Source organism: Sitodiplosis mosellana, unplaced genomic scaffold (assembly GCF_009176505.1).
Source record: "Sitodiplosis mosellana isolate CC-2019 unplaced genomic scaffold, AAFC_SMos_1.0 Smas_scaffold_3, whole genome shotgun sequence".
Classification (NCBI taxonomy): Eukaryota; Metazoa; Arthropoda; class Insecta; order Diptera; family Cecidomyiidae; genus Sitodiplosis; species Sitodiplosis mosellana.
Window position 1 is genome coordinate 3998532 of NW_022595246.1, and position 23327 is coordinate 4021858.

At 37.1% G+C, this 23327-nt stretch overlaps 1 protein-coding gene across 2 annotated transcripts; it reads right to left on the bottom strand.

Annotated features, from left to right (window-relative positions):
• Positions 1-1522: 1522 nt before the first annotated feature.
• Positions 1523-23293, bottom strand: LOC129566094 (uncharacterized). 2 transcript variants are annotated; one of them, XM_055441648.1, is made up of 13 exons: positions 23122-23293; positions 22741-22980; positions 22473-22584; positions 22035-22407; positions 21192-21943; positions 21004-21093; positions 20765-20905; positions 19705-20684; positions 19507-19613; positions 19275-19335; positions 4096-4444; positions 3506-3950; positions 1523-2722 (listed from the first exon to the last, which is right to left on the bottom strand). In XM_055441648.1, the coding sequence occupies exons 5-13, from the start codon at positions 21377-21379 to the stop codon at positions 2231-2233; spliced, it is 2853 nt and encodes a 950-aa protein (XP_055297623.1). In that variant the 5' UTR covers positions 21380-21943; positions 22035-22407; positions 22473-22584; positions 22741-22980; positions 23122-23293; the 3' UTR covers positions 1523-2230. The 2 variants fall into 2 exon arrangements, with proteins under 2 accessions (XP_055297623.1, XP_055297622.1); XM_055441647.1 differs by having other exon boundaries at positions 23076-23293.
• Between the last annotated feature and the right edge of the window lie 34 nt (positions 23294-23327).

A 23327-nucleotide genomic window follows, 5' to 3' on the forward strand; every position in this document is an offset into this window, starting at 1 on the left:
TGAATAGTTAATGTCCAGTTCTTCAATTTGAGGATTATGTGCTAAAAATTCGTCAAATGATATTTTCTTGGATAATGAATCATGTCTAGTCCAGTCCACCAAAACGAACAAATTTGGCAAATTGATCGCTGCTAAATTTGATTGAGATGAATTGAAGCCCTCAATTTTTAACGTCTCTAGTTGAGTACAATGTTCTAAACCTTCTTTAAACAGTTCAAACTCTAATCGGTGCAAATCAATGGTCAACCATATCAATTGTTTAAATAGTGAATTAATATCGGTCAGGGTAGTTTTTTTTAACGACGCTCATATCGAGTGTTTTCAAATTTTTGCAATACTTATGGATCATTTTCAGAAGAGTATCAGTTGGATCTGGTATATATTTGTAGTAGCACTCATCGATGGTTATGTATAAAACTAATGAACCAAACTCACGTAAAAAATCGTCAATAAAATTCAATGAAGATCTTTTGAATCGCTTGAATCGCTTTCAAACTTTTGCGATCGAGTTCATATCATAGAAACTATGAATTTTTTCAAATATCAGGCGCAGGCATTCTCTATCTAAAGCGTTCAAAATGTTGTGTGGTGAGTCGATTGACTGGTGGCTGGAACGATGGTTCAATCTTCACTTCTTGTAATATTTCACTAATATTTGGACATGATTCGTTTTTTTATTGAAGACTTTTGTTAAATGGTTTCACTTCGCTTTGTTTCATAACGATACGACCTAGCTTAACCACATTTACAGCAGATACAGCATCTTTGAATTGAACAAACACTCCATACATTTCGCTGTCTGCTTTATATCGAATGTTTGTTGATTCAACATCTCCAAATTGCATAAAAAAGTCGTAAATGGTATTTGGATAAGTCTGAAATTCAGCAATCACTCGCTGACTGTGCGCAGTTGTTTGTCATGTACAATGTTCAGACGACTTTTATGCACTCGGATGGTCCTTTATATGTATGTGCGTATGCATGTTCATGTATGTGAATGGAAATTGTTTATGAACCCTCATGCACATCTGCTTCGACAAATACTTTAGCGCAATCGTATGGATGTAAAACTGCATTTGATACAAATTTGACATTTGCAAGGGACAGAACGTTGCTATGTTCTTAACACATACAAGTTAGACAGTATTTAATCGAGATGTTCAATTTTTCCGCCCGTTATGTTCCTGTTATTCATTCTAGCTCAGAAGTGTTTGAATAAAAAACTTAAAAATAAGGTCCAATAGAACGAATAGATATTGAATTACTGACATGAGCGCATTTGGAGCAGAATTAGGCCATAATATCGAGAATTTGGACAGAGTTCACAATGAGTTACTAGATGAATTGGGTCGCTATCTTAGCATAAAAACCTTTATCGAATAATTACCTTATCTTATTGCTTACAACCGCTGATTAACAATCACCTGGTCTAAAGCAATGCTTGCAATACAAGATTAGTCTCCGCTGTTGGTCAAAAGTTGTTTGAAAATAAAAATTGAACAAAAAGAAAACGAATTGGTTGTTACTGTGTTGTCAATAACATTGTTGATATATTTGATTAGATTATGCAGACAGCAATTGTGTAGTCTAATTATTAACGATTTTGCTTTAATAAAAAGAGAACCATTTGGATTAAAATCTGATTTTACTGTTAATTTAATTTGAATAATTCTAACAAATTCGGCGATGCATTTGCTGTACACCTCTCTGAAGGCGCGGCAGCAATTGCAACGTGTCATAAGTTCCATGTTTTTGACTTAATTCTGAACATTTGATGCAATAAATATATATTTGCTTTATCGGTTTTTTTGTTTTGTCGACAGTGAACTAGAAAGAAGAAACACAAAATTGAACAAACAAATGATTTATTTTAGAGGGAGAAAAGCAAAAATTTCAAAGCCAAAAGGAAATTTTCAATGAAAAAACAAACATTTACAACATAAATCGCAGAACAAGAAAAATTAGAAATTAAATTCTCACAATCATAAATTAAATTGAATTACAATATGTTTAAATAAGTGTTCACTTGTAAATATATATATTCTTTCTCTTGTGTTTAGAGCTCTTTGTTAAATTTACTTCTTCTTTTTTTTTTACTTGCTGGAGCGTGATCTTATCTTGTTTCGTTTAAATATATAAGGTTAGAGACATTTGACTGAACTTTTTTCTTGTAATTTCAATTTGAACAATAAAATGGATTCATTTCTTGCATTACGTCAATGGTGTTGATTCAGTAGCTGGTTTCAATGTAGTCAGAAGCGCTTCGATAGTCCAACAATTCGTCACGTAACTCAATCATTTTATCGATGGCTTGACGATGTTTAACTCCTTTTTTCGCCGTATAATTGACACCACCGATCATTTTATCAATGGTATAGTGAAGCCAGAGTACGTTGGTGAATGGTTCATAGAATGCCCAATTGTTGGATGTTTGAGTGCGCATCAAACGATAAATATCGTATTGATAATCTCCGGTGGCATCGAAGAGCTCTGGATCAGCGGCAAGGTCTTGGTAAAGGCAACAATTTTTGTACACAAGACGTGATAGGGTGTAGTCGATGATCGTGGCTTTGATACCATGCGTACGAATTTCAATCGATTTACCATTCAAATTAAATGTCAACGATTTTTCGGTTGTTGGTGCCACCAACACATTACCCCAATGCAAGTCACGATGTTCAAACTCAAACTCTGATTCAGCTACTGCCAACGAAATTGCCACCTAGACAAATAACCGAAGAAAGTAAACAAAATGGAATTAGCATACAAATAATGAAAGGATGCGGTTTGAAAATCGACTTGATATTTAGAAAAAAAATGAAATATTTTTGATTCATGTGACCGAGTCTTACCACTCTGTCGTTTCATTTTCATGACAATAACAACGAAGAAAAAAATGAAATAAAAAAAAAACAAGTTAAACAATCTTAGGGTAGTATGAGATGAACATCCACTAACGACGTGTAAAACAAGCAGCAGGTAAATAAGAATTTTCTCAGTAGATGAGTGAAAATCTAGTCATGGTATTAATCAAATGGGACATGCACTAGAATTTCACACATCAACCGTTAAAATCATAAAAGGATAAAACTAAACCAACTGAAATTAGAATGTGTTAAAAAAAGAAAAAAAATGATGGGATTCGGACAAAGTCCATACACGATACACAGAGTAAAAAAAAAATAAACAAATAAAATATTGCCACGAAAACAATATCAACGCACACAAATTAAGAAAACGAATGAATGGTTAGCGCAATGGATGAGTGTAAATCTAGTCATACATTGAATTGATTATGCACCAAACTGACACTCATCCGTCGCAAAAACCCAACAACAAAAATTCATTATAAATTGCCAAATAAATAGTAGCAACTGATGACACAAAAACAACGAACGAACAAAAAAATGTAGAACATCAAGCAAAAAAAAGGTGGTAAATTTTTGTGAGACGAAAAATAAAAATGGGTGTACCGAATACCGTGTTTTTTTCTTGTCAGTCTTACCTGTTTGAAAGCGGAGTATGATTGTTCAGCATTTTTGAATACGTGCGCCTCAAGATCACTGCCACAATTGGCTAGCTCGAATATAACGTACAGTTGATCGTCACCAAACACATCCGGGCAATCGTTTTCGGTGTTTTGACGTGTATCGTAATCGTTCCACAGGTCAAGCAAATGGGCTGGATAACGGCCCTCGACCAAACGTACATTTAACACTTCAACAAAACCGGATGTACGGTTCTTGTCGACGTGACGCAATCCACTCAACTCCTGCGATATGATTACCTCCTGCAAAATCTCATCAAACCGCTTCTGCTGTGCACCATTTATCTCGTCGGTCCCTTCAATCGGTATTATTTTCAACACATATGATGATCGCGGTGATGTTTCATTGAGAAACACTTCGCCGAAAACTCCTTCACCAATCTTTCGGCACTTTTTCAACACGCTAAATGTCACACGAATGGAATACCAAGAAAAAAACGAGACGAAAAAAAAAGAGAAGAAGATTGTTTCGATTAGAAAAGGTTAAACTTTCTAAAAAGAAAAAAAAATATGTTGTGCTTTGTGCATGTTGGAAAATTGGTTCTTACCTCGCTGAATAAATCTCATCAAATGGCAAGACATCGGTTTGTTTGCATCGTTTCAATAGCTGTAGCTTAAGCTCGTCGCGGTTGAAGCCAAGTTGAAGGCTAGCAGTTGATTTCTCGATTTCATTAACAACCGAGTCGAGCGACGATGTCGATGAATCGCATAGGCTTAGTTGGCTACCGGTGTTGAGATTGAACGCTGATTGTTGATAGTGTGCGACAAGATCGACGCTATCGGCAATTGGCTGCAAACGGCTGCTTCGAAGTTTCGATAGTACATTGATTGGAGTTGATTTTGGTGAAAAGTCAACTGAACAAATCGAATCGACATCGGATTCATCCAATACAGTAACTGCTGAAAGGCAATGGAATCAGATAGAGAGAGAGAGAGAGAGAGAAAGAGAGAAAAAAACAAGATAGAGAATAAGACAATAATAATAATAACAACTCAACGAAAAATCAAACACAATGAACATTCGAACAATTGAATACAACACAATTCGAGAACTTCAAATTAAACACGTACTGAAATAATAAAAAGTTGTTGTCGATTTTTTTCGAGCATTTTTCTTTCTCTTTTTTCTCTATATATGGTGTCTGTTTCGTTTCGATTTTTTTGGTCTTTCTTTTGCGCGCACGCTCGCTGTTTCTCGTGAGCGCGCGCGAGCGCACTGTTGTTCATTGTTTGATTAAATTGAAATTGAATCGTGATCGAATTACATTTTGATCGATAAAAGAAAAAAAAATACTGGCTGGCGCGTAGCATTGCTCTTTTTCTGTTGTTTCTTCTTCTTCTTTTCTTCATCTTTTCTATCTGTGTATTTCGGGACCATCTAAAAATATTGCTCAGTGAAGCATTCATTCTCTATCGAATATATGCTAGCACATTAGATAGATATTTCCCAAACGATGAATCGAACAAAGAAAACGCGCCATCAGAAAATTGTTGCAAAGTCATTCAGTTTGGCTCACGATGATTCACATTCACTCATACAAACACACACGTGTACACAAACACCCAAATAGAGAGCGCAATTAACGGCAACAGCGAGCGAGTTAGCTGGAGCGATATACACAGCACGCCAATGGATCCCCAGCAGAAACAAAGAAAATTTTCACTATGTGATCTCATCCTCAACTACGGAAAAAAACAACAACAACAGCAGCCAAAGCACAACAAATCTGTTTTCGCCGTGTTAATCCAGCAAAGAATAGCATTTGCTGGTCGATTGGCTTGGCTTGGCTTCGTTTGGCTTGGCGTTGCTACGCTTAATGTTTCGCTACAATCTTCTTCTTCTCTTTTTCTCGCTGCTAGTTCGTTTTTTTGTCCATTGCCCCAATAGCATTTAACATTTGCGCCGCGATCTCTGCACAGATGCTTCAACAACTGAATACAGAATGATAATTCGTTCAGCGAGCGAATGAGTGGCAACAAGAAATTCGTATGAATATTTCAAACAATAAGTTTTTTTTTCGCTTCATACATCGAGATTTTGATCAAAAGCAGTAGCGATCCGCGTACAGAGAAAAATGACTGACCGAAGCGTCGCAATAGAATTGGTAATAGGTTAAGTTGCAGCCCGAGAAGGAAATAAACTCGTGTGGCTCTGAAGAGAATCGAATTTAAATGATGATCCAAATGCGACAGAAACAGTACAGAATGGTGAAGAAACGGGGCATTCACGCGCGTGCACAATAATGAAGAGAAGCAAACGGGCAACGGAGTCAGCCAGCGCTCAAGAGAATGAAGAGAAGCAGCGAAAAGAAAATACGATCGTTTGCTACGGATCGAAACACGGAAATAACAAAGAAAACAGTACAAAATACACATTTGAATTATGTGCATGGGAAGAAATAAAACATTCCGTTAACCTGTTGAATTGTAAACTCTTTCGCGCGCGCACTCTCTTCTCTCTCTCGCTCGCTCGCTCAGTGATTGTTTTCTTTCATTTTTTCCCCTTTTTGTTGCCTGTCACACATACACACACACGGTGTGTGTGCCGAGTGTGGCAGAGCAGTTTTGTGTTCTGTTTCTTTGGTAGTTTTTTTTTACCTCTGTTCGTTCCCTTTTCTTCATTAGTTTCTTTTTTTATTGCTGTCGTTGTGCTTTCGTTGGATATATAAACACGTTTGTTTCAAGTGAAGAGAGTTCAGCGCGCAAAATCTCTGTGCACGCCATCGAAATGAACAAATGAACGAATGAACGAAACAAAAAAAAATTGATATTCGCCTGGCTGTTGCTTGTTTGTGTGTGGGTTTCAGAAGTAGTTTTGTATTTGTTTGCTCTTTTGTCTATCCTCTTCTTGACTTTTGTCGATTGACTATTTCATGATTTTAACATACGCATTACTTGGTCGGTTGCGGTTGTCGATTTCATGACGAAACTAATTTTTGCCTTCCATTTCTTGGTTTGTTTCGTTTGTGTCTTTTTTTCCTGTTGTGTTCCCGCTTCGTTTCGATTCACGAATTTTTACTTGACGCAGCCAAAAATAAAAATTGAATGTAATTATAGGTAAAGACAATTTGATTCGTCGACATTTTCGACTTGAACCGAGCCGAGCCGAATTAAGCTGCGCAATGAAAGAATATGACGAGCACAACAGCAGGCAATTCCAAAGTGTTGGAGGCTATGGTCAGATTACGGTGTTGAAATCTCGAATTTTCGAAAATATGTCTCTCATTTTTCAGTTTGATCGTGTTTTTTTTCGGGATAAATCGGCGACTTCATTAAATTCACATTCCGTGATGGAAATTTTCCCTCGAATCGAAATCATATCATAAGAAAATTTATTCAAAGCGATTCGTTTCGTTGGCTTCTTGTTTATTTCCACTGTTGCTGCTGTTGTTGTGGCAATGGTGATGTCGTGACAGAAGATCAATTTGGATTTCGCTCGAAGTAGCCGCACCGCTTCAACATTATTATTATTGTTTCGTCGTTCGTATTTTCATTCCATTTCTTCTACTTTATCTGCATTTTATGTGTTTATTTGATTTCCGTTCCCATTACAAATGACGACCAGCTCGACAAAACGCTGAATTTATTGAGAGCAACAGCAGCATCTCTTTAATCTCTCTAGCTCATCGTTCATACTTCCAGCGAAGCGCTGCGCACATATCATAGCTTAAATGAATTCCGATTAAATGAAACTAGAACTCGAATATTCAATTCCAAAACTTGATCTCTTTTTCGCTCTTTCTCTCTAATGTCTGTTTGTCTGTCGCCCTTTTTTTTTGGCTCGGTCTCGGGTGTTTGGAAAAACAAACAGCAATTAGAATAATTTTGATTGACTTGATTTAAAAAAACGCGACACACTGCTGTCGTTGCTGCTGAGCGCCGCATTACGAAATGCTGTCGCTGTTAAATTATCAGCATAGAAAAATAGTTTGTGAAGTCGTGCTTGAAATATACTTGTAGTGGGCAATTACAGAGAGAAAAAAAACGAAGGCGAATTATTAAACAAGATGACACAACTCGAATTCGAAAGCAACGGATATGGGAAAAATGGAGTAAAACGCGACACAAACGAATGTGAAGTGTGTGTATTTGTGCATGTAATGCGATACATAATAATTTGTAATGGAAACAGCGAAATGACGAGAAAAAAAACCGAGCGAGAGAGAGAGAGAAGAAAATATATAAATCATAACTGCATTTTTTTTTCGCTACTCGACACACAGACACAAACACGCTCGCGATAAGACAAACCGTACAAACCACAAACTTGTCTCAATTCGTCGACAACAACACAAATTGTGTAATAAATTCGTAGAAAATATATGTTAAATGCTAATTTGTCCTGTACGAAAAATTTAGTTTTCTGTGTTACTTTTTAATTTATTGCTGCTCTCTGGTTTTTTTGCGAAGAACCAAAAATCAACAACGAAAAAAAATCAACAACGAAAACTTAAAAAAAAAACATGGATAAGAGAGAGGCGCACAAGTTGTCTCACCTTTGCGAAAATGTTTTCGAAATTCTTTTCAAAGAATTAAAACTTGGATTCACTTTTGAAATGCACATGATTCACAGGAAAAAAATTGTTATTTTTTTTTCGTTCAAGTGACCGCGGAGTGAAGATCGCCAACGATCTTTATTACACGACCGAAAAACACCAACTGAACCGCACAATCAAATTTGGTTAGCATTTCGGGGCGTTCATGTACACTGACTGATTTCATTTTTCTGATTTGTGTGCTGTGTGCTGTACACACGAAACCGAGAAAAAAACTTGTAGAATCTCTGCCATCAAAATGTAATTCAAACGACCGAATCACATACCGACCGTAGACAAAAAAAAAGAACCAGGCATCGTAGGGAAAAAAAATTAACCAAATCATTATTACAACAATACACGAAAAAAAAGTATTTAAATAATTTTTGGTTCAGCGTCTCTTTCTCTTCTTCTCGCGCCGTTGATCTGTCTCGCTGGATTTTCGTGTAAGTGTATTGTTTTTGTTGTTGTTCTGACTATTTTTTTTTGTTCGATTCGTCTATTACTTCGTGTAATTTTTTTTCTGCTCAACCGCGTGTATGCCGTTGTTATTGTTGGAGGCCTCCATTGAATGTAATTATGCGTGTTGTGGTCACACACTCAAAAATACTAGCACTCTTCGTCTCACACACACACACTCACTCACTCACTCACATACATGCTCGCTTAATTTAACGCTTGGCATTTTTTCTCTCTCACTCGTGGTGTTCTTGTTTTGGTCGACGGTTTGGATTCAAACTCGATTTTTGTGCGTACGTAATGCTTCTTGATTCATTTCAATTACGGCGGCCGCAACTCAAATCTGAGCTATCAATCCATAACGTGATTTTCATGTGTCTACACAAATCATAAGGGAGCCTCTCGCACACCGTTCAACGAAGGAACGAAAAAAAAAATTAGAATCAAATGCCCGGCCATACAAAGCAATCCACACCGTGTATTATTATTACTCTGCGAGTGATCTCTCTCTCTCTCTCTCTTTCTTTTCATTTCACAATATTACACACGCTTTTTAGTGAGTACAAACAGCCATGACCGAAATAAATACGAATCGACCGAAAATTAACGAACAACAACACCGAGAAAAAGTACAAGATGGAATTAGCCAAGCGCGTAACACGAAGAGAGAGAAGGTTCGAGTGAAACGGAAAAAAAACCATCCGAAAGAAATCACCTGAAAATCATTTTAATTTTCACACACTAGCATTAGAATTTCATTTGATCTTTTTTTCGTTTCTTTTTTTCTATCATTGCCGGGCCCGGCAGAGAATGGCTCTAATTCATGTATGAATGCAGTGCATTGCAATGATCCGTAAAAGGAAATGAAAAACCATTTTAGACGTGTCGATAGAGAGAGAGAGAGAGAGAGAGAGAAAAAAAAACGAAATCATAAAAACAAAATTTGAGAAAAGTATTTTAGTTTTTTTTTCTGTTCAGTTTGGCCAAACAAGCGTTTTGAAAGAAGAATAGAATTGAAGTTAAGTGATGGCAACAGAGAGAATGATGATGATGAGGAGGATTTTTTCTTCTCTCTTCTCTTCTCCTCATCATCCAAGATTGATGAACCAATGAACAATGACTGGGCAAAATCCATGATGAGAGAAAAAAAAAATTATTATGAAAGAATACCTTCAAAGTATTTTTCGACGTGTACAAAACACAAACGCGTAGACATGCCAGCAATTCCGGCCGGCATAGGAACAAACCGAAATTGTTCTTTTATTTGTTTCTGTGTTTAATGTTCATGTAGTACAATATAATTTAGCTGAAGCGTATTTTAATAACAATTTCTATTTTCAAAAAGTATAAGCAGCAAGTGGGCAAGCGAGAGAACGAATTGAAAAGAAGCAAGATGAGGAACAAGAATCTCAAGCATTTTGGTTTGAGCACGTTGAAAGGAAAGTCTTTTTTGTTCTCGCTGAAGAAGGTCTGCGACTATAACAATTTTTGGTTAAATGGTGATTGCGTAGCGAGGGCAAGCACACACTGGACGCACACACGCAATACGCAGAAATTACTGGTCTATGACGATGCTTCGGTCATTACCATTAGAAAATTCGGCGTCTTTTGAATGCAACATAGAATTCAATCAAATTGCTCTTTTTCGTATATTGTGTACGTAATGCTGCGCAAGTAACAATACGTTTTTTTTTCTTTCATTTCGGAAACCGAATCGAAGGAATTACTCGACCACATACCGAAAAAAGCATTTTATAAATCGAAAAAGAAATGCGTCAAACCGTTCTCACTGAGTGTCGGATTTTTTTTTTCTCTTGAAATCTTTAATTATACGCTTAAAAAAGCGTATTCCACTTCGATAGGCTTGATTTAGCTGTGACGGAAATTAGCATCGTTCCTAGCACGAACAAAGGTTCATAATTAAATTCTGTTGTGTTTCGTATTTTTTTTTCCGTCTTCGACTCTTTTTTCAGCGACAAAATGATTCGATGTCATGACGTGTCAAACTCATCGAAGTGCGATCGAACACACAATCAACACCAGGCGACATCTTATCAACGAGGTTATATTTGTATGTTGGTGTGACTGTTGTGGTTGTTTCTATTTAGTTTATCTCTTTTCGACGTCGTCACCGTTTCCCATTATTGCGTTTCACATCACACGATTCGTGCAATAATCAAATGAGTCACTCGGTTTTGCGTCACAAACGGAATAATATTTTCATTGAAAATCCGTCGATATTTTTGGTTTCGCTCGTTGCCCGTTGTTGTTGTTGTTCGGTTGTTTTTCTGTGTGTGTTCGTTCAAAAAGAAAATTGTTTTCGCGGTTTAATGATGATCGTGGCATTTTGAGCGTTGATCTAATTGCATTTAATTTTCCATCTCTACGATCTTCGAAAAGTTCAAACAATTTGTTAGCTATTCATTATTTATTGAAGCGTTCAACGTAATTTTAGCTAATCAAATTGTCTAAAACGATCGAGAGGGAGAGAAAAATAGAGAGAAAAAAGCGGCTCAAATTACTTCATTAGTTTGTTCCTTGATTGCCTTATGTGTTTTCCTCCCGGTGACTCTCTGCCGCCGTGGCAACAATCGAAAAAAACCGATCAACGATCGAAACTCTTCGTTGGCAGTAAGAAAATTTTTACGCATGGTAACAACCGAACAAGAGACCATTTCTGATTGGATTTTCGACATATTTAGTTCCATCCTGCAATGTTGCTATCTTGATTCAAACGACCCCACCATCATCATTTTGGTTGACGGGTTTCATTCTTTTTTTTCCGATGGCACGAGAAAATGGTGCAATGTACTCTTTTGACGATCCAAATTGTCTATGATCGATGTTAGAGAGCACGGAATACATTTGCTTTGAGTGCGATTGTGAGTGTGTATGTGTGTGTGTGTGTGTGTGTGTGTGTGTGATGGAAATGCCATTGTTTGGCTGGGTGTTTACGTGCGTACATGATCGACGTAATGAAACTCTCTTCTCGCTGGCATTCTTTCTTATCCATCAAGAAAATCAGTAAAAATCAACGGGAATGAGAAGCATAAAAGAAGATTGAACGCATTTGGAATCTAATGTATATTTAATTTATCCGAAGCCGAAAAAAAATGTTGCCCCGAAAATAGAAGTAGTATTTAAAAAAAATTAACAGCAACAACATCAACCACGACACAAAGTTCATTAGATGATGGATTTTTGTTGGCGTCTTCATTTTGGCCGTTGGTTCCTCTCAATCCATCGCAAGTAATTCTATTCATCATTATTTTTCGGCGATGTGTAATTATTATTATTTTTGTTAGATGAATGAACAAATGGAACGAACGACGAGAATGGGATAGAAGAGACTAGAATGGAAACCGAAAAACAAAATGAAACCATACCACGACCAAATGTAAAGATAATGAGCCAAAAAATTTCTTGAATGCTACACAGGTTATTTGAAAGAGTAACGTAAGAACTTGAAATAAAAATGATTCGTTTTGTTGTTGTTGTTGTTGATCTTCTGTTCAATTCGGGAATCGGCTTGGAACAATGGCAGAGAGAGAAAAAAGTGAAGACCCCGAACAAAAAACCGCGTCTAAGTGAGAACTTATTTGAGCTGCGATCATACATTTTTTGAAAGCGCGCCATTTTCTACATAATGTGCGAATATCACTTTTTGCTACGTACTGTATGTCTTTTTCTTTACTTCCATTACGTCGGCGACGTTTGCACCAACGAAAAAAAATATACGAAGAAAAAAAAGAAGAAGAAGCAAAAAATCAAGAGAGAAAAATTAAAATATTCATTAAATCGCTTCGTATATAATACAACAACAACAACAACAAAAAAACGCAGAATGCGCGCGCACACACACGGTGTGATGTTAACCTTGTGTACGATCGCACTCGCACAAGGTAATTTATCATATACAAAGGTTGAGCGTTCATATTGTTTCGTTACATAGACATTTTCTACGTTGTGTACTGCTGTGGCTGCTGCTGTTGTTATTGTTGTTGCTTTGCACGATTTTTCTAAGTCGATGCCATCATTTTCATTCGGTATCTGTCTCTCTCTCTCTCTCTTTCACGCACTCTTTCTCGCTCTCTCACTCTCTTTTCATTTCCGAGCGTTTGTGTTCTCAGCATTTGAGTTGCGTGGTGCGATTCTATTAAAGTTTCAAATGGAATTTGGAACAGATAAAAATTCGACTCTTTTTGAACGAAAATCGTCTAACGCTTTTGTCCATTAATCATTATTATAACCTGAAGCCAAAATGAAACCATCATTTTTTCCATCAATTTTTCTGACGTTGCTTCTTTTTCTTCCTATCTTCGGATATAATTAACCGAAAATGTTTGACTTTTAATTTGGCCGCAAAAAAAAAACAACAACTATGACTCCGGTTCACTTGATTTCGACGAAAATTGTCATGAAACGACACCTTTCAAGATCGAATGTCCAAAAATGTTGATGAAAATATTCATGTTTATTGGCCATTGAAATGAACAATAAAAGCGGGTAACAGAAATCACCTCAATAATTTTGTCATTTTTGACCGTTCATTTTGGCCATTAAGCATACAGACAAATGTAAATAAGCCGATTACAAATGAAAAAGATAAAGACGAAACAGAAAAAAAACAATGAAAGACATAAAACTGGTACCCAATACGGTTAATAAACGATCGATTTTTGTGACGAGCAAATGATTGTATAACCAAAGTTAAAAATAAAAATTTGCCAATAGTGATGGACGAGAATGAAGCCACCTGCCATTGAACTGGAAACAAAGAATCGTTATGCAGTGTGTAACCATTTTTAGTGCATTGTAGTTTCGTTTCAGTATATTTCGATCGGAGTGATGCTCGATGCATCGACATTGCTTGGTCTGTCTGTGTGTGTGCGTGCATGTGTGTGTGTTTTCGGTTTGGTAATTCATCGACTTAGCATTTTTTCGAGCCTATACGAAACGGTATTCTTTACATTGCGGACGAAGTAAATGCACAACTGTTTACGGAAGTTTTAGGCTGGATGCATCATCGTTGGTTTGAGTGTGTTGGTGTGGCTTGGGCTTATACACGTACATGCAAGCATGGTGTTTGTCTGAGTCGTAGCCTGTGCACACGGATAGAACAGAGAGCGTTCAACGTGCAAGGAGTCCATGAACTGAGGAAGACACGCGTAAACACCTGTAGAGCGTCATACCGAGGGCAAGCGGATGCGTGCGAGAAGAGTTGATCGATCGAATGACAACAATAGAGGTGCATACCCGAACCAAAATATCTTTGACACCAACTGAATTATGCAGCAAACTGTTTGATACATAAATCCGAGTCAATCGTCATGAACCGATTCGGACAAATGAAACAATGTGATGCAAATACCGTAACCGCGCACATTTTTACAATTACGCAAGGGAAAAAGTGGTTACAATCATGCACTCACTCATTCACTCACTCGCTTTCTTTCTATGTTTCGCCGCTGTGTCAAAAAGCAAATGAAATACAGAAAACTATAACAACAAAGCAAAAGTTTCCTTTCGAGTGCACATTCATTAATATTAATCATTATTATTTACTGCATACTGTATACTGCCATCAACAAATTCACTTGTTTCGCTAGCCTATACATTTTACACGAAAAATATTTCCATTTTCTCGCTCTCTCTGTCTCCCTCTCTCTCGCACGCGCACGCTGTGTTTGGTTCGAGGTTTGCGGCGGAATGTGTAAGCGCGAAACGAATATTATGAAACGATTTACTCCATTGTTTTCACATGACTTCGAATGCGGCCACGTATTTCGACTATGCACCAAGTACTTTTGACGGATTCAAACAAAATTGAAACCTGATTTGGTCTTTTCGATGCAAGCCACTGCACGATGTTGTGTGCACACAGCGAAAATTGAAGACAACAGAATGAAAAGGAACGAAAAACAAAATAAAATAACAAAGTGGCATTTTCAAACAGCAACAACAATAATAACGGCAGCAACGCCGTGAATTTCGAGGAAAGAGAGAGAGAGAGAGAGAGAGAGAAAGAGAGAGAAAGAAATAAAAATAGAAACGAAATACATCACGCTGCATGAGCATAATTTACAAAGCGTACAGCTAGCGAATCACAAAAGTGCACACTCACAGAGCACGGCGGTAAGAAAGCCTGCCATTCGATTATATCAGCTGGAAAAATCTAAAAATTATTCAACAAACCAAACACCAACAACAACAACCAGCCGCAGCGGAAAAAAACACTCATTTCGATTGTTAGGTGAGTATTTCAACAAAACATGACTAATTTACTCAGCCATCAGAGTTATTACACAACCTATCTGTTTATGAACGAACGGATCTAGTTGTTATTATATTCCTTTTTTTTTCTGTTGAATCGCCGAAAAAAAAATGCTTTTTTCGGGCATTCAAACAGAAAGATTGACACTTTCAAATGCACGCACAAATCATTTGTGATTTTCAGAGAACAAAAGACTTGAACAGAAAAAACATCATGTGAAAAAAAAATCGTAACAAAATTCCATCGAAAATGAATGGAGAGGAAAAAAAGAGAACAAACATGAGCAATTGTAATTCAACTTGATCCAATTTGAACGTAGTTGATACGTGTTGAATGAGAAAGAGAAAAAAAAATGCATGGGAATATATGGAAGGGAAACGTATTGAATGCGTAAAATTACCTTTTTCGTCCGATTCAAATGGAGTCATACAAATGAGATGTTGCACCGATCAATCAAATATGTTTCAATACAAGACTTCCTCGGGATTACTGTTACAAAGATAGATCTCTCACGTACGTTGGCTGATACGCTTTAAATTCGATTCCGGGCGGATCGGTATCTTTTATTAAGATATCTACCTTCTTGCTTACGAAACACAATTTAGAAAAAAAAACAACAACCAACTAAACACGCGTCTGCACTGAATTTGCAATTTAGCAAGCGATTTACTGGCGGTTTGTTATTATTGATGTATGGGATGAAACGCGAATGAGAGCGCGCGCGTCCGATCAATCGCGAAGATAGAACACACCGGAATTCGTTGATTTCTTTTTGATGATCTTTGTCTCTGTCTGTCTTTCAGGGCCTGGTCTCAATTTCCGTTTTATTGCCTTAATAAATGACTCTTCGGTGTCGATATTTCAGGTTATTTTCTTCTTACGGGGTTACGTAAAATGTTTATTTTTCTTTTCTTTGGTTCGAATGTTCCTTTCGTTCGAGCGAATGAAAAAAAAATCCGTAATCAAATTACACTCTTCGCGATCCAATAAAATAATTTTTCAATTACAGTTCTTTTTTTAATACTCGTATATTTGCTTCTTTCCGCACTTCTTTTCTGCTCGGTGAATGTTACTGAACAAGGAAAAACAAAGCAAATAACAAAAAAAATGTATAAAACTAAACATTGAGCTGCGTACTACTTTTATTTTAAAGTGTATATCGTTGTTGTTGTCTTTTTTTCTGTTCGTTTCGTTGGTTTTATTTCTCTCTGGTGTGAGCTTGTATGAATATAATGCTCCTCTCACTCTTGGCACGTACATGCATATACATATCCATCCACACATTCAAGCTCAACACAAACACTCTTGAAAATTGCTTGCATTGCGGTTACCCGATCAAGTCAGCGACGTGCAAATGCCAAAACCCATTACGAACCGTACGAAATAAAAAACACACACACACGGAATATGTAATACCGAATGGAAAAGAGAAAGAAGAGTGGCAAGCGCGCCAATTTCGATTCGCAGGTATGAAAAGATGTTGTCGTCGTCGTCGTCGTCGTCGTCGTCGTCGTTGTCGTACATCGACACAACGCTACATTTACAACAAGCGCACACGAAGAAACTACTTTCACCAACAACTCTTTGGCGTCTCTTGCTTCGTTTGCAAACTTTTTTCTTCTTTCATTATAAATCAAGAGATTTTTGGTTTTCGGTGTATGTCGTTTTTGGGCTTTGACTTTACGATGGATTTTCTGTGTGCTTCGGTTTTTGGTCTCAGGTAGAAAAAAAAACCATCGTTTTCTCGATGTTGAACGGCAAAGAGACGAAGACAGGAGAGACGCAAAGAGAGAGACAGAGAAGTGAGGGAAACAAAATCGTGTACGATTTTCTTGTGTTTCTTTTTTGGGGTTTCCTTCGCGTGGCGTCTTTTGACGACTATCTCGTTGGCTATGATGATGCCAAGCATTGGCAACAGCAACAATAGCTTCACTTTGAATTAAAGTAGGTGAATGCTGGCAGGACCAACCAGCCAAATGATTATATCCGAAGCACACGAAAAAGGACCGAACAAAACGGCCATAAAACGATTTTTTTTCTCTCTCTCTCTCTCTCTCTCTCTCTCTCTCTTAAGCTTCTTCTTCTTACTTTTCTTGTTAATTCAATAGGCCGTTGCTTTTGTTGAACACCGCACACAACCCAGCACAAATGTGCTCAAGAGTTCAAAAGATGAAAATGGTCGTGCGGAACGAATGTGGAATGGCAGAAAAAGAGAGACAGAAAGAGAGAAGAAGAAGAAAAAAAACACACAACGCAGCACCAAACGAAAATTTTGTAGAAGCAAGTAGAAGATGGACGCAACATAATGATGTCTTTTTGTCCAGCCTATGAAGCGATTTGTGTTCGGCCGAATGATTTATGGTTTCAATCAACTGGTGCACAAGAGACAAACGATCCATCTATCTCTGTCTCTATCATCTGTTTGCATCTTTCTTTCACCTTTGTATCATGATTCCGTCGTGTGGAATTTTTTTCTCTCCAAAATTTTTGGTTGAAAGTTTTTTTTTTCTTTGATGTCTGCATAAATCTGAATCATACATTTTATGTGGAATTTTACCGTTTTCATGCGAAAAGAACGTCTTCGGTTTTTTTTGGCGGCCCGTGAGAGACACAGGCATTGTTCTCGTTTAAACTAGTTTGAGCGTCGTCACACACAAGCTATACGATACGGGATGAAACAATGCTTCGTATAGACTGATTTGATTGGTTTCAATGCTATATTGATTTGCTAAATTGAAGTCGATTCATTTGAAACAACAACAAAGAAAAACTGTACATAGTTGCTCGAGACAAGAGAAGAAGAAAAAACGAGGAAGTTTGCGCGATAATACGAAAGGCAGTTTTTTTTCTCTCTTGCTTTACAAACACATTGAGTCAATCGCCTAAGGGCTGTGTGGACTTCATTCGATTACACAAACAATGTGCTAAGACGGCGTCAATTTTAACAAAACTAAAAATTTGAGCAAACCCAAGCATGAGTAAACTCAAAATGCTTCTAGCAAAAACTTAATCGTCGTCATTGCTGTCGTCATTGATTTGAAGTGTGTGTGTTTCTTTTTCTTCTCTATCTCTCATTACTTTGCTTCCACAGAACTAACTTCGCACATTTATTTTTGCTGAACTCATACTTTATATACAATTTTTGCATTGTAATTGCACTTTGTCGAAATGGGTTTTCTTGAGAAAAAAAATTCGATTTAGCCTAACTGACGGCTCTTTAATTGCAATGCAAGCAACTTTTATTTTGTCATTCACACAATTACACCAACGAAAAAAAAATTTTAATGGTGAAATAACAAACGAACGAACGAACGAACGAAAAAACAACAACAATCGCACAAAGGCAAAGTCGACAATTTCTTCGTCAAAGACTCACAATTTTTTTTTCTTTTGTTTTTTTCTTAATAATTGATGGCAAAAAGTCTATCGAATTTGATTCGTACAAACACAAAATTACTTTACAATTTTACTTTGTACAAAAAAAAGCACACACTTTTTGGTTTTTTGTGAAAAAGTTTCAACCAAAAAATATAAAATAAACCAATATATAAATATGTACGTTGTTTTTCGACTGTGAATTTTTCTCTATCTGGCAATTTGTTGATTCGTTTCGTTGATATTATTCGTACACAGCCACAAAAGAAAAATATACGCACACATACGAATTGCATCGACACAAAATGCTGTATTGACACAGCCAATGAGTAATCGTTGTATGTTGAAAACCCAAGCCAAGCTATATTATACACCAGAAGAGCGCTGTGCGATGGGAATTCTACGGAAATATACTCATACAAATGTGCGCGCGTGTAACCATTTTCACGCACACACGCACATACACATACCCATACCCAAATGCCTAATGGTGCTATGAAGCGGGAAAAGATGATACTATGCATACGCGATGGCAGTGGCAAGACAGAGACAGACAGTGGTGTTTATGATATTGCGTGTTTTGTTCGCACCACGCACACATCGACAGATACATACAGGCACACAGACAGACATACACAATCGAAGGTGATATGACAAAGATCAAAATGGATTGTAAAGAAAATACCAAGAAATACAATTCGTGTTGCTGGCATTGCGACTCCTATAATTATGTATAATTTTATATGGGAGCCAGACCACGAGAACGTCTTAACTGTGTTATTGTGAAAGGTTAGCTATAGCGTTGTCTCGCGCGCTCACTTTACACAATCGCACATATATGAACATAATTTCCTTTGGATCGCATTCTACGATGAGTATAACAACACCACACTATCCAGCAGCGCGTTGTTCAACCGATAAAAAGAAACCATGAAGCCGAAAACTTCATTTCCATCGTATGAGCCGATGTCGCTGGTGTTTTCAGCTCGTCAATTCACATGAAGTTGCAGCCCATTTGAAGTTCCATTGCTCGAATGTTTAACGTATACCAACAACAAAAAACATAATGATGATGCAAACTTACCAGTTTGTTGAATGGACTTTCGCTGCGACTCACGGTTGTTGATCGTCTTTCGATCGGGAATCTGTACGGAGAATGAAAATACATGAATTAATTTCATTTATAAAATTGAAATATGAAATTAACTCAGAGATTGAAAGAAATTGAAAAGATGCTTGTCATTGAAAACTCTTGGTAAACGTGGCCAAGCCTATTTAATAAAGCTAAATCCAGAACCATAGAGAAAAATGCTTACATCTTTGATGAAAATGCTCTTTCGTCGAAGTACATTGGCGTGACTCTGTCGAATGTGGTTCGGTCTTGGCTGTTGGTTGCTTTTTCGGTCAAGCGTGCGTCTTGGTGCTAAAAATTGCAAAGAAATTTGTGCAGTTAGTGGACAAACTCATTTATAAAACTGTAGTCAAGTGGTTATGTCAACTATAGTTAAACTTACATTGAGTTACTTTGTTCTTTCTCGATTCAAATACGGTTCGCCGCCATTTGCCACCTTTCATCACAAGTTTTTGACTAGATACGTTATGTTGCGAAGCGACGCTCAATTCATAAACCGAATTCGAGGCGTCGAAACCAACGTGGGGCTTAACAATAAGTTGCGGCTGATTTGCTGTCGTAGTGGATGGCGAAGATGCTGATAAGGTTGTTGTGGTGGATGTTGATGATACCGATATCGTTTCGATCGTTGGTTCTCTCGGATGAACGTCAACGCTAACAGTGAATGGCTGTTTTTTTGCCGTATTATCCAACCAACTGGAGCTATCATTTCCCTTGGGACTTTTTGGCTTTGGCAATTCAAATGAATTCATTAAACTACATTCTTCAGTCTTGTCTCTTTTATCATCTGATTTCCCGTGTTTGTTTTCAGTCAGATTAAATGTATCGGCTATGCTTGAAACGTGATTTGGTTTTGGTTTTGCCACCTCAAAACTGTCGTCCGACACAGTCGTACACATTTTGTCATTCTCCACATTTTCCTGCCATTCGGCGATACTACTCATATCCATTGCACTGAAGTTGCTTATTGCAGCTGCCTCTTCAACAACTTTGTCACCTGTTTTTCGCGATTGTTTGCGCCCAATCGGACTGATTGGCTCCGTAAATATTGGCTTTGGCCGACGCGTGGCAATAAACGCCGGCCGAACCAATGAATCACCCAGCCTTTCTATGTGATTCGATTTCTCCGCCTCGACCAGATTCGCTGCGGATTCGTCAGTCATCACGGTATGAATGCTGCTCATATTCAAATCGGCAAAAAATCTCTCTGGTGTTGAGGTGTTTGTGTGTCGCAACAAATGGTCGCGAATACGAATCGGCGAAACATAAAATGCCGGATTCTTTATGTTCACATCGGATACTTTTAGAGTGGGCTTCTTTGGCTCAATTGCTTTCGCTTTTGCCTTTTCCAAATGTCTTTGTCTGGAATATTCAATCAATGGATATCATTTCAATCACGTATTTGTTGTAAAGAGTTGAAAAAACCATGCCAAATTGCTTACTTTCGTATACTTTTGCTGAAGCGAAAACTGTTTTCCGAATTGATGGATTCAACGAAGGCAATTTGGTCGCTTGTAACGCTAGGATCGATATTTTCATTATCTTCTGGCACCACACTTGATATCGACATTGAAAATGACGAACTAAATGTTGAAAAAGGTGCGAAAACATAGGTAAGATAATTGTAGTTTGTTTTCAACAATTTCCCATTATATATTTGTCAAACTCATAATCAACTTACCAAGTGGCATCCGAGTCAACTTCGATACTACTGTCACGATTGAACGATGCTCTCACATTTTTTTTCAAAACTTGTTTCTCTTTCAGAACCCTAAACCCCGTGAAAGGAACGAAAAAAAAATCCATTGAAATGTAGCCTATAACCTAAGTTTTTTTCCGGTGCATGAAACCGATCAAAACGATAATTACTGTATATTACTCGTTCGAAATTGGTCGAATGAATCGAGATGATTTCCTTCGGGCAGTGTGAAATCGAGCTCCGATGCACTTGAAGTTTGGGGACTAACATGCTGTAGCACTTTTTTCCCTCTTCTTGTTCGTGTCGTTTTTGCCGGTTTGGCCTTCGGTTTCACCTTATTCTCATACTTTCGTACCATTTTTACATTTTTTCACTCTACTTTTTATATTTTTTACGAGATCTACACTATAAACTAACCACTAATGTCAAGAATGATTCGCGCTTTGCACTTTCAGTCTTTTTAGTGATGAAATTCAACTTTTGTCAATTGACTCGTTTTTTTTAAACAGCAAATGCTAGCAACAAGCTGTGATACGTTTAAAAACTCGATTTAAATTGATGTGATACACACACGCACACACATTAACCATTGGTTTTTAAATGGTGTCGCTACAATCGCTGAATTCAACTGTCATAATTGAAACAATTCTATGATTTCACGGAGACATACATTTACTTTGATGATTCTTTGTTGGAAAAGATATGGAAACAAAATTTGTTTTCTGGACAATTCTTATTTTAATTCGACTAATTCTCTCAATTTTGAAAGAAATAAAATCAACTTTGAATAATTTTTTCTGTATTATCATCATTTCAAATGGAACGGCGGCTCGTTGTTGAGTGGCGTTGCAATCGCGACCTGTCAAAATCTCTCCGACAAATTTTGTCGGATTCAATATGACGTTTCGGCTGAATATCCAAACTGTTTTGAAATTATGAAAACAAACCGATTTGATTAAGGCTAAAGAAATGTGCTTAGATGAATGTATAATAAATAAAACCAACTGACTAACCTTTTTTCTTACTTCATTCAAACTCAATGTACTAAAACAAGAACAACTCTCAAATGAAAACACATGTGATTTTCGCTACGATTTTTCACATTTATTTATAGCTTATTACGTTACCCCTTATTATCAAATGATTGACCAATGACATGAAAAGACCATTTTCATATGGGAGGAATGCACAAAATTACAATGTGCACTATTGCTTAATATAAGCCGAAAATGCTGGCCTCAATACTTTTGATTCCGATGAAATTTAGATTAAAATTTTGGACTTTATAAGAAGAAATGTGTTGTTTTTTGGTGTGGAATGGGATATGTTGAAACTGTCTATGCACCTTCTGCCATTGGAACATGCCGAAGGATCGCCCGATTTACTCTGCAAAGATAAATGTTCAGTAATTGGTGCGACACATGCACATGGATACACATCTTAATACATACATTTCAATTATAACATCAACATTGTCTCTGATGTGATCCTCACCATTGGGATGCGTTCTAGCTATTTCATCGAGAACACCCATAATTCCTTGCACCATATAATTCATGAATTCTGAAATTTTGCAAAAAGCAGAACAGAAAAAATTTATGGTTAAAAATGCCGAAGGATCATATTTCGTAGTTGAGTCACGCATGTGTGTGATGATGTTAACTGCTGGCCGAGCTTCGTTGTTTCCATCAAAGTAAAATTGGAAATGGTTTAAATCACCTTCATTATGGCGCTCGATTCTCTCTGGCACTTCTTCGGCCATTCTTGCGATTTGTTTTTAGCTTTAATTTGGAATAAGGTCCCAATGTAAAACTCAATTATTCGTTCGATTGGAAAAGTTTCGTAAAGCACATCAGCGTTGGTATTTGATCAATATCGCAGCAACAATAGCACTGAGCATCACTGTGCAAATCATCACAAATACGATAAACGTGCGCACGTGTCAATAGATATTTCTCCCTAGTATTGAATATGCTAGCATTAGATGGATGTTTTTGGATTGAACGTAATCGGATTTTTTTATTCATTAGAAATAGTTGTTTACTATAATTCACCTGAAATAACACACTCAAATACGAAAAAAAAACTCTTCTTTTTTACCTCTATTTCGTTTAAAATTTACTTTGCGATGTGTACGAAACAAGTGCTTCAACCACCAATTGAACTCTGAATGGGATGCTTAACGAATGCACAAATACAATAAGATTTGATCCGATACGATACAGTAACGTTCAGCAATAATACATAATGACAGGTTTCAATTGTGTCGCTGCAATCGTAATTGGTGAATTCAACTGTCACATTGA